The sequence below is a fragment of the Myripristis murdjan genome, chromosome 10, assembly GCF_902150065.1.
Source record: "Myripristis murdjan chromosome 10, fMyrMur1.1, whole genome shotgun sequence".
NCBI lineage: Eukaryota > Metazoa > Chordata > Actinopteri > Holocentriformes > Holocentridae > Myripristis > Myripristis murdjan.
The window spans coordinates 1,575,167-1,587,666 of NC_043989.1; the positions used below are offsets into that span (position 1 = coordinate 1,575,167).

General features: G+C 44.6%; 1 protein-coding gene across 1 annotated transcript in view; it reads right to left on the reverse strand.

Annotated features, from left to right (window-relative positions):
- Window positions 1-12,500, reverse strand: part of mgat4b (alpha-1,3-mannosyl-glycoprotein 4-beta-N-acetylglucosaminyltransferase B) — a 108,954-nt gene that overhangs the window by 51,109 nt on the left and 45,345 nt on the right. Inside the window, exons 2-4 of the mRNA XM_030062495.1 lie at window positions 5,575-5,754; window positions 4,489-4,632; window positions 1,043-1,176 (exon numbers count right to left, since the gene is read on the reverse strand). Of these exons, the coding sequence (XP_029918355.1) occupies window positions 1,043-1,176; window positions 4,489-4,632; window positions 5,575-5,754 (458 nt within the window). The remainder of the gene's footprint in view (window positions 1-1,042; window positions 1,177-4,488; window positions 4,633-5,574; window positions 5,755-12,500) is intronic.

Genomic DNA, 12,500 nt, shown 5'->3' on the forward strand with positions numbered 1-12,500 from the left:
GATCCTGAACATGTGCTGCTGACTTCCAGGGGAGTGTGTGTGTGTGTGTCTGTGTGTCTGTGTGTGTGTGTGTGTGTGTGTGTGTGTGTGTGTGTGTGTGTGTGAAATGAGGCACGAGACAGCAGCAGCAGCTTTCTGCTGAACTCTGCTCAGACTCTTCACGAGCATTTACACGAGGAATGTGACGCCCGCCCGGGTCTCAGAGGGTGAAGCGACTGAAGGAACCTGACAAGCTGTGATGCTCTGGCTGGACGGCTCGTGTCTCTGTCAGTGCAGCGGAGGGTCTCGAACACGCGTCGCTTCGCTTGAAGGGCTGAGGCGGTCAAAGGCCTGATGCTCTGCAAACTGCATGTTAGGCTTCTCCCAAAAACATCACTGCAGCCTGTACACGCACATGTTTAATCTGCACCGTCTGCATGCTGCGTTTGAACGTGTTATGATGTCATAATGAAATAATAATGTTTATAATATGTAATGACGTCATAATGAAATAATAATGTTTATAATGTGTAATGATGTATTTCCTGCTTTTTGTCAAAGATCATATCTATCATTTGAGATACGGAAGAGATGAAGAGTCATGAGAGCTCTGACGATCTAACAAGAAGGAAACTGCAACACTGAGCTGAGTGACACACACACACACACACACACACACACACACACACACACACACACACACACACACACACATTCGGCTTCCCAGCAGCAATTTGTCATGTGTTGCAGGCCCAGCAGTGAGGTTAGCATTAGCACTGACGCTAATTAGTGAGAGTCAATGACATTAACGGTGTGTGTGTGTGTGTGTGTGTGTGTGTGTGTGTATGGTGTCATTCATTAGCTGAATCGCTGACCTAAAACGCGAATGACAGCACACACATCCACACACACACACACACACACACACACACACACACACACACAGACTTCACAGGATAAATATTACTGATATCAAGCTGATTTTCATATGTTGACATATTTACACACACACACACACACACACACGGCGGGGTGGGGTGGGGTGGGGTGGGGGGTCACTGACCTCGGCGATGAGCACGACGATGACGCAGTCGTCTTTCTCGGCGGCGCTGAGCTCCGACATCAGAGAGCTGAGCGTGTCGGTCAGGTAGGAGTGAACCTCCCTCTTCACACTGGGAACCCCCATCACTATGGAGACTGCACACACACACACACACACACACACACACACACACACACACAGTAAAACAACTGTAACTCATACTGAAGGACTATCTGTTATTTTTTTCCATCTCCTTCATGTTCATTCTCATGGTTTTTCCCTCCTCACAGGACAGGTAAAGGTATTCTGACATCACTTTCATCAAACCTCCTTCACTTCCATTCAGTCCCAAACATCACAGGAAAGAACATGAGACTCTGATTCAGTCTGTAAAAACATCTGAGCAGGGCCTGTCAGGCTCGAACCCAGCCCGGACCTGACAGGCCCTGAGGCCGCTGCCAGCACGGGCCTCTGGGCGGATTCTCTCACAACTAGAGAAGCAACCTGACTGAGAGGCTTCCCTGCCAGAGAGCCAGAGCCTGTTAGGGTGGCCATTTCCACAACACCAAAAAGGAGGACACTTTGGGGGGTGGCGATGCGGGCCCGGGGGGGTGGGGTGGGGGTGGGGGGTCGAGTCAGGTCCACCAGTGTTAATTTCATCAGCTATTTTCAATTTAGTTTTAGTCTTAGTCTAGTGTCAAATGCCCTTTTTACTTTTAGTCATATTTAGTCAACTCGAATTCTTTTTTGTTTAGTCACATTTTATTCGACGAAAAGTCTTGGCATTTTAGTCTAGTTTTAGTCGAAGAAAATCCAAAGTATTTTAGTCTAGTTTTAGTCAATATTCTTTTTTAGTCTTTGACCTGCATGGCTTTTTTTTTTTTTAATTTAACAATATTTTTAATTATTATTTTAAAAATGTAAATTACTTATCAAACAGACCTAACAATTCAGCTACCAATGAATGAGCAGTAGTATGTGATAACATAGATTGAAAAATAAGCCGAAGTGATACCTCTTCTCTGAATAGACAAGCTAAGCCAGTGTGCTGCTGTTAGCCAGTGACTTCAGACTTCAGACAGCGCCACACACACGCACTCCGGCATGAGCACACAGCAGCGCAGGAGGAGAAAAACTAATGCGCATCCAATTAATGCACTTTCTGGATTGTAATTTAAAAGTCTATGACGAAAAATATGACTGATATCGATGTACAGTCCGGGCCAGCGTTGCGTTCAAGTGCAACTCCAAAAAGGAGGACAAATAAGCGTCCGGCTTGAGGCTGCGCCGGACGCCGGACAAGGCATTTAAATTCCGGACTGTCCGGCCTAAATCCGGACGTATGGCCACCCTAGACCCTGTGGCTTCAGGTTCATCCACCTGAGCTGCTGCTCTGCTGAGCTGCTCCAGGCTCCTGGCTCTAAAGGCTTGTCCTGAGTCTCTTCATGAATCCTGGCTGTGTTTTGGGCGTAACATGCAGTGAACCAATCAGAGGCCGCCTCCCGTCCCCTCTAACAGCCAGGTGTGTCTCACCTTGGTGGGCTGCTGTTCTAATGGAGGATTCTCCAGGTAAGAAGGAAGGAGACGGAGTGAAAGCTCCCGAGCAGATCAGGACTCCATCTGAGCTCCCTGAGGTGAAGCAGCGTCCCTGCCCTGTGTGTGGGACAAGCAGAGCGGACGCTCGCCGGCGCCCCCTATGGAGGCCACCATCACTGTCTGATGATGAGCTTCAGACAGCAGAGAGACCTGCAGCACTGACCTCAGAGCTGCTGTCTCAGCTCATTTTCAGAGCAACACGTCCACAGAGCTCAGAGGGACACCAGACACTCTGCTGTTTCCACAAGGGGGCGCTGCAGGGGGAAACGACACCTGACACCTGGCACCAGGAACTTGGCACTGGGTGGGAGATTAGACATTAAGTGTGATTTCCACTTTTTTCTCTCCAGAATAAATCTTAAAGTGTCGAGGCGCTGTGTGGCTCTGAGGCTCCACCGCCCGTAAATCCTCTCCCTAAAACCCTGTGAACCCTGAGCAGTATCATTTGATTTCTTTCAAACATGGAAACAAAACCACAAGCAAAAAAAAATTTGCTAGAAAAATGAAAAGTAAAAAACAAAAACAACCAACAAAATGACCTGAAATTAAATGACAAAAAAAAAAAAAAAAAAAAAAAAAAAAAAAACTCACACAAACAAACAAACAAACAAAGATCTGAAAATGAGCCAAACCAAATGAAAGCGTGTCTCCTCACATCTCCACTCGGTGAAGTGAAGATGAAGATGACAGCTACAGCTGCTCTCTGCTTTGCTGGGAGGAACTCGTCATATTTGGATGATTTGCTTCACGTTTACCCGGACAAACAACTGAGACTTTGGAGAAAGATCTGATAGGCGAATGTGCTGACGTGCTAAAAGGCAGAGGAGCTTCCACAGCGATGTGGCGGCAGGAAGGAGCCGAACCTCCGAACAAAAACAGACCAGAAAAGACCAGAGGAGCTCACAGCAGCTGCTTTGTGCTCATTCCCACTCATTTACATTCACATTTCCATCTGCATTTACATTTTCCCCAGCATTTACATGCACATCAACACTTTAATCTGGACCCAGAGAGACGCCACTGAGGGCAGCAGCAGAGACAAACAACAACAGGAAGCCAGCAACGTGGAGGTCAAAGGTCACACACTGAGTTTTGCTTTGCTGCGTTCACGTTCTCCTCAGATTCATGGGAGAATTTCAGCTCCCACTTCGTTTATGAAAAAAGCACAGCGTTGCATTCAGGTGCTCAGTATCTCTGATGCAGGAGGGTTGTTGTCAGATGCTAATTAGCGTAATGGGCTAACGTTCACGTCGCTAAAGATTAGCTAACAAGCTAACGTGCGAGCTGTTAAGTGGCTAAACTGATCAGGTTTGTCCACTGAAGCTCTGCAGGCCGTCGTTCCCCCTCATCCTGCATCAGATCTGCAGCCCTCCAGCCCCCCAGCACGTCCCGGGGCTCGAGGCTGCACCCGCAGCCCAGGCAGGGTGCACCTTCCCTGGGGAAGCAGCTCAGCGACAGCCCCTTAAACCTCCTGCTGCCCCTGGAGGATAAATCCAACAGCTACTGCCAAGCGGGCCAAGGTCACAGCCTGCGTGTGTGTGTGTGTGTGTGTGTGTGTGTGTGTGTCAAGTCAAATTTATTTATAAGGCACTTTCTTTGCTCTGTAAACCACTTCCTGACAAATGTATTTTCTACAAAGGGCAGAGATACAGATAAAAACCAGAAAGAACAGAGAGATTACAAAATTCAAGATATTAGTGTGTGTGTGTGTGTGTGTGTGTGCAGTCAAATTTATTTATGAAGCAGTATGAATAAAACAGGTGTCCACAATGTTTAATGGAGCAACAAAGGACATAAATAAATAGAACGAGAGAAGAAACCAACACAAAACAAGTGTGTGTGTGTGTGTGTGTGTGTGTGTGTGTGTGTACCTCCGGTGCGGCCCTGGCCCAGGTGCACAGCGGGCTGCAGACTGTCCTCTCGGTTCAGCAGGTGAGGAAGATGATGGAAGATGCTGGGAAGCTGCAGCACGTTTTTACTGCTGCTCACATTCCACAGCTTCAGCCTGGTCTCCTCTGCACACACAGCAGATTAGAGCAGATTATCAGATGATCAGACTAGATTACTGCTGCTCACATTCCACAGCTTCAGTAGATTATATTAGATTATTAAAATGATCAGATTCAATTATTAAAATGATCAGATTAGATTACATCAGATTAGATTACATCAAATCCGATTACTGGAATATATTGGATCAGATAATCAGACCATATTACTGCTGTTCATATTCCATATCTTTAGCCTGGTCTCCCCTGAACAGAGATTAGATTAGATTAGATTAGATTAGATTAGATTAGATTAGATTAGATTAGATTAGATTATTGGAATAGATCATATCAGATTAGATTATTAGATAAAACAGATTAGATTACTGCTGCTCAAATTCCACAGCATCAGTCTGGTCTCTTTTGAACAAAGATCATATCAGGTTAGATTAGATCAGATTACATTACATTAAACTAGATTAAATTCATTTTGGTTAGATTAACTGAATTTAAGTTACACTACACACATTATATTACATTAGATTAGGTGCTTATATTAAACTACACTGTATTACATTTGATTGGATTAGACCACACTAGATTACACTGGACTGCTTCATTTTGGTTTGATGAGATGACACTGGACTGGATTAGATTAGATTACATGACATTACATTCCATTATATGAAATCAGATTAGATCAGATCAGATCCAACCAAATTAAAGTAGAATACATTATATTTCATCACACAAGTACATTTTATTGTGTTTAATCTCATTTAAATGTAACAGCCCGGACCGGTTCAGACCGGCTCAGACCGGTTCAGACTGGCTCTGACCGGTTCAGACCGGCTCAGACCGGTTCAGACTGGTTCAGACTGGCTCTGACCGGCTCAGACCGGCTCAGACCGGTTCAGACTGGTTCAGACTGGCTCTGACCGGCTCAGACCGGCTCTGACCGGCTCTGACCTGACAGGCTGCTCCAGGTGCGGTTGATGTCGCGGAGCGCCTGCTTCTCTGCGATGGCTCTCTTGATCTCCTCCAGGACCAGGTTCAGCTCCTTGGAGCGCCGCAGGTTCTCCTGCTCCGCCGAGTGCAGGCGCTCCCTCAGCGCCAGGAACTCCCTCTGGTACACGTCCACCACATCTCCTGCAGGAGGAGGAGGGGGAGGAGGAGCAGGAGGAGGAGGGGGAGGAAGAGGAGGAGCAGGAAGAGGAGGAGGAGGAGGGAGAGGGAGAGAAAAGAGAAATGTAGTCAGATGTTTCACTGAGTCCAGTCACCAGGAGGTTCGTCAGGTTGTGTCCAGAAGTTTCTTGAATCCAGAGTCCAGATGTGAGCACTGAGGCAGAGACTTGGTGACTTGGAGACACGAGGACGCTCTGCAGTGACGTCACGTCGTGTCTTTAAACAGATTCTAAACCTTAAAGGAGCTGAAGAGCGAGCGAGTTTAAACTCAGCTGCTGAGGCTCAATGTGAACACGATGATGAGATCAGCCTCCAGCAGAGGTTTGACACGTTAAAGGTGTAAAAGCTGAGAAGCAGCTGGACGGCAGCAAACTGTCGACTGAAGATAACACACACACACACACACACACACACACATACACACACACACACAGAGGGCCACTCGAACACACTCTGCCACGCCACGCTGCACGTTAGGCCGCCTCAGCAAACTGCACATCCGCTCCTCTCTGTTTCATCACCAGACTCAGTTCAGTCACACACACACACCCTCCTCCAGCCGGGCGGCAGGGAGGAGGCAGGGAGGAGGCAGGGAGGTTCCTCCAGCCTGAGGTTCCTCCAGCCAGAGGTTCCTCCGGCCAGAGGTTCCTCCAGCCTGAGGTTCCTCCAGCCTGAGGTTCCTCCGGCCGGGCGGCGGGGAGGTTCCTCCGGCCGGCGGCGGGGAGGAACTTGTTCATCTGAGCTGCTTCCATGAGAAGCTTGCACTGTTTTTCAGGACTTTTCAAACTTTGTCATGTTTTTGACACCTAAGTTGACCTTCAAAAGGCCGAGGGCCCCGACCTTCACCTCAGGAGGTGTTTTGCTTCGTGCTCAGTATTTAAACACAAGAACTCTGATGTTGATCCTGCAGTTTTTTCTTGTCATTTAATTAATTAATTAATTAATTAATTGTGCCAATTCTCTGGTAATTTTCTTTTCTTTTTTTTTCATTTTTAAATATTGTTCTGGTGATTGTTTTGCTAATTTTCTAATCTTTTTCTCCATGTTTTTGTAAGAGGAAGCTAACCTGTGCAGCTCTCAAAGGGTTAAACTGTGTTGATAGGCGCTGCTGTTTCTCACAGTAGAAAAATGGATTTTATTTTATTATTATAGGCTAGATATTAAAACACATGACCTTCATCAGATGAACTCACTTCTTCATCTCAGTCAGATTAGCTTAGCTCACGTCTGATTAGCTAATATTAACGTTTCTGTGGTGCACACACACACACACCGTGCACCGCTGCCGTGCGCGCTCATTTCCCCTCTCCACACAAGCTTAGCGTAGCGTAGCCCCTCCCACCTAAGTCAGGTATCTAGCTTAGCGTAGCGTAGCCCCTCCCACCTAGGTCAGGTATCTAGCTTAGCGTAGCGTAGCCCCTCCCACCTAGGTCAGGTATCTAGCTTAGCGTAGCCACAGAATAGCAGAGAAGGGAGGCGGCTCCCCACTTCCTGTTTACCTGCTGCATCGACATCAGAGCTGCATGAGGGTGGGCGGGGCTGAATCTCAGGTGGGTGATACAGAGCTATAGAGGTACGCAGATGTTTTTATATATGAGGGACGAAAAATGACAAAACAATAAATAAATGAATAAATAAATAAATACGCATATAAATATATAAATGCATAAATAATTAAATTAATAAATATTTCTACATTTATTTATTTATTTATTTCAGTTTTTATTCATGCATTTATTTATTTATTTGTGTATTTATACATTTATGCATGTATTTATTTATTTATTTTTACATTTATTTATTTATTTATTTATTCATTTCTACATTTATTTATTCATTTATTTATTTATATATTTATTTTTACATTTATTTATTTATACTTTTATTTATTTCTACATTTATTCATTTATTTATTCCTTCTTTTATTTCTACATTTATTTATTTATTTCTACATGTATTTATTTATTTCTACATTTATTTATTTATTTCTACATTTATTTATTTATTCCTACATTTATTTCTGTATTTCTACATTTCCACATTTATTTATTTCTGTATTTCTGTGTCGTATGTTAATCAGGTGGGCGGTTCTTACATTAGTCTTAAGCACGATTGGTTTGTGGGTGTGATCCTATCCACTGCTACTGCCTGGACTGGCAGTAGCAGTGGATAGCAGTGGACTAGCTAGCTACTAGGGCATTAACAACGCCAGACTTTTCCACGTCGTCGACGTTACGTCGACCCGTCAACACCGGGAGATTTTTGGGGGGCTAGTGGGGCTCTAACCGGAGGGAGGGAGGGGTTGTAGTGGAGCGCCGACCGGGCGACCGGGGGGTGAGGAGGCTGCAGTGGAGCGCCGACCGTGTGTGTGGGGGTGTGTGTGTGGGTGTGTGGGTGTTTCTTCGACTTTCGACGGGTCGATGTTTACATTAATGCCCTACTAGCTACTGTGTAAAACGCAATGGAAAGCGTTTTGAGAGCCATCGTCAGTGATTTAAGGTCACTGGCGAATGATGTGGTAAATCATGCACCCACCGACTACTTCCAGTAGTCCGACTACACACACGGTCGGCGCTCCACTGCAGCCTCCTCACCCCCCGGTCGCCCGGTCGGCGCTCCACTACAACCCCTCCCTCCCTCCGGTTAGAGCCCCACTAGCCCCCCAAAAATCTCCCGGTGTTGACGGGTCGACGTAACGTCGACGACATGGAAAAGTCTGGCGTTGTTAATGCCCTAGTAGCTAGCTAGTCCACTGCTATCCACTGCTACTGCCAGTCCAGGCAGCAGCAGTGGATAGGATCACACCCACAAACCAATCGTGCTTAAGACTAATGTAAGAACCGCCCACCTGATTAACATACGACACAGAAATACAGAAATAAATAAATGTGGAAATGTAGAAATACAGAAATAAATGTAGGAATAAATAAATAAATGTAGAAATAAATAAATACATGTAGAAATAAATAAATAAATGTAGAAATAAAAGAAGGAATAAATAAATGAATAAATGTAGAAATAAATAAAAGTATAAATAAATAAATGTAAAAATAAATATATAAATAAATAAATGAATAAATAAATGTAGAAATGAATAAATAAATAAATAAATAAATGTAAAAATAAATAAATAAATACATGCATAAATGTATAAATACACAAATAAATAAATAAATGCATGAATAAAAACTGAAATAAATAAATAAATAAATGTAGAAATATTTATTAATTTAATTATTTATGCATTTATATATTTATATGCGTATTTATTTATTTATTCATTTATTTATTGTTTTGTCATTTTTCGTCCCTCATATTTATATAGATCTAGACGTATAATATCAGGCTGTCAATCATCTGAGTCCGGGCAGGTGTCGCTGTTTGATTTAAAAAAAAAAAAAAAAAAAAAAAAAAAACAATCTCTAAATCGTTGCTTCCTCTTCCTCGCTGATGAAGAGATTCAGCTGCACAGGATTCTCCTCCTCATGTCAACACTCTGAACCAGATGCTCTGTCTCTTTGTACGACACACACACACACACACACACACAGCATGATCGTCACACACTCTGGACTGAAGTGGCTGCATACAGAGCGCAGAGAGAGAGAGAGAGAGAGAGAGAGAGAGACACTTCACTTCTCCTCATTTTCCACTCCTGCTCATTCCCAATCAGGGTCATGGGCGACCTGCAGCGTATCCCAGCATGCACTGGGCAGAAGACCCGCCGCCGGTCCATCACCGTGCCGACACACAGAAGCCCAGCCTGTGGAGCAGCTTCCTTCTTTAAAGCTGTGAGATCAGAGCTCCTGAACCCTCTGGAAGTGGGGGGGTGCAGGTGAGCCTCTGTAACCTGAACACATGGGCTCCATTTCTTTCAAAAACAAAAAACTGGAAAAATGCAACGAGGGACTGAGCAAGAAATGAGCCAAATACGGTATCTGCAAGAAATTAAAAAAAAAAAAAAAAAAAAAAAAAAAGTTGCAAGAAAATGACCTGGAAATGAGCTCAAACTAAAAAAAGAAAGAGGAAGACAGAAAAGAAAGAAAGGTAATGACCTGAAAATTACACCACATGTTTGTCTTGGAGAGAGAGAGAGAGAGAGAGAGAGAGAGGGAGAGAGAGAGAGAGAGGGAGGGAGACACACACAGAGAGAGAGAGAGAGAGAGAGAGAGACAGACAGAGAGAGACACAGAGAGAGACACAGAGAGAGAGAGAGAGACAAAGAGAGAGAGACAGAGAGAGAGAGAGAGACAAAGAGAGAGAGACAGAGAGAGAGAGAGAGAGAGAGAGAGAGAGAGCGCTGAGAGTGAAGCCAAAACAAACATGTGCATCATTCAGAGCTAATTTTCATCCCAACATGTTTTTGTTTTGTGAAGCTCAGGACTCGTGCCGTGCAGCCTCAGCCTGTGTGTGTGTGTGTATGTGTGTGTGCAGCCTCAGCCTGTGTGTGTGTGTGTGTGTGTGTGTGTGTGTGTGTGTGTGTGTGCAGCCTCAGCCTGTGTGTGCAGCCTCTGCTCTGATCTGTGGCTCAGCCGCCCGGCACCGCCGCCTGTGACCGTCCCGTGCGGCCGCTGGACGCTGTGTGTGTGTGTGTGTGTGTGTGTGTGTGTGTGTGTGTGTGTCTGCAGCGTGTGGACGTCCCATCAAACATTCCTCAAAACAACCTCGTGTCGGCGAGGCAACAAAGATCTTGAATCACACACACACACGCACACACACACACACACACACACACACATGTTCACACATAAACTCTGTCTCCTAAAAATTACATTTCCACACAACTAAATTGCATTCACCCCCACATTTTGAGGGAAACATATTTTGTCATATTTTATCTTTACAGTCCAGTTTAATCCAGTTCATTCCAGTCCAGTCCAGTTCAGTCCAGTCCAGTCCAGCTCTGTGTATCGTGTTGTGTTGATTGTGTTTGGACAGGAAGTGTGTTTGACACAACAGAGTGTGTGTGTTGTGATGGAAACAACCAAACACACACTCACTGATCTGAGGTCAGTGACATCACCACTGTTTGTTTACATGTAACACATGCAGCAGGTGACAAACTGCTCAACACACACACACACACACACACACATGGATTTTGCCTCATTAATATAATATAATAGCCACATCTGTTTGGCAAAGAAATGAAGTGAAGTTGTGAGCCTGCACACACACACACACACACACACACACACACACACACACACACACACTACAAACAGTCAGTGATGAGTTTTTAATGACGTTCTGCCCAGTTATCTATCAGCTGTGTTGAAATAATCTGCCAGCGGTACACACTCTGCGTTAAAGGGACAGGACACTCATTTCCCTGTAAAGGAGTTTAGAAACATCCTGGAGTCTAAAGCTGCGTGTCCGTCCGCCTCACGCCACGACTCCACCCGACTCCACTCCACTGGGACTTTTCTGGATTTCATTTTTTTTTTTTTTTTTTTTTTTTGTTGCAGACAGGACCCCCGGTGTAGCTGGTCGTCATAGCGACGGCAAGCGGAACTGTCGTGACGTGTCTTCGTCAACACAGCACGGCAATATCTTTATTTCAGTGAACAAAAATGTCTTTTAGCCAGTAGTGAATGAAAATGACACAGCTGGACTTTACTACACACACACACACACACTTTCACACTTTCACACACACACACACACACACACACACACATAACTCAGATCAGATAAGTGTAGCCTATACATAGCACTAATAACTGCAATCCTGCACTGCAATATTATAACACACACACACACACACACACATAAACACACACACACACACGGGCAGTGTCTGTGTATGAGAGTTGAAAAAGGTAATGGGTGGTTAGGTTTGAATCATATTGTGGTCAATGTGTGTGTGTGTGTGTGTGTGTGTGTGTGTGTGTGTGTGTGTCAGACTAATAGCTGACCATCCTGGGGTGGAGACCAAGTAAGTAATGAGATTAGCCAGCACTCTCTCTCCACACACACACACACACACACACACACAGAGTTACCACAGGATGAGTCACACCTAATGGTGCCCTGCCTGTTGGGTTATGGGGGGAGGAGGAGGATGAAGACGAGGAAGAGGAGGTTTAAATGAGTCTTGCTTCCTGCACTGATCAATACTGATCAATAAAGACTTTATGGTTTAATCAGCTGGCAGCCGGAGTGTCTGCATGAGGAACGCCACAGAGATCCTCTCTGGAGCTCAGCTGGATGACAGACGCCTCACTCTGCTGTGGGTCCAGGGTCCAAAATGAACTTTTCGTCTCTGAATAAATTACCAGCCAATAAACTTTATCTAATTGCTAATCTGCTCTGTCATAATCTGGCCTGTGAGCTGGCAGCTTCAGAATGGTTTTGTTTTGTTTGGAAAAAAATATATATATATATTTTCCTTTCATTTTTGACCCCCTGAACTTTTTCTTTCTTTTTTCTTTTAGATTTCAGATTCAGATTTCCTTTATTTGTCATTTTTATTATCAAATAAATAAGAGAAATAGTGAATGAGCTAAAAACGGAGAGGCTAAAAGAGAATTATTAAAATGACTAAAACGCAAATAGAAACAGTTCCATGTTCACCTGCTCGGATTCAGCAGTCTGATTTCTGTGGGGAAAACCTGTTCAGTCCCTGTTCTGTTTCTCCTGTGTCTTTTCCCAGAGTGCATCAGTGTGACCAGGCAGGAGGCGGGATGTGAACGCAGCGCCGGGTGTGA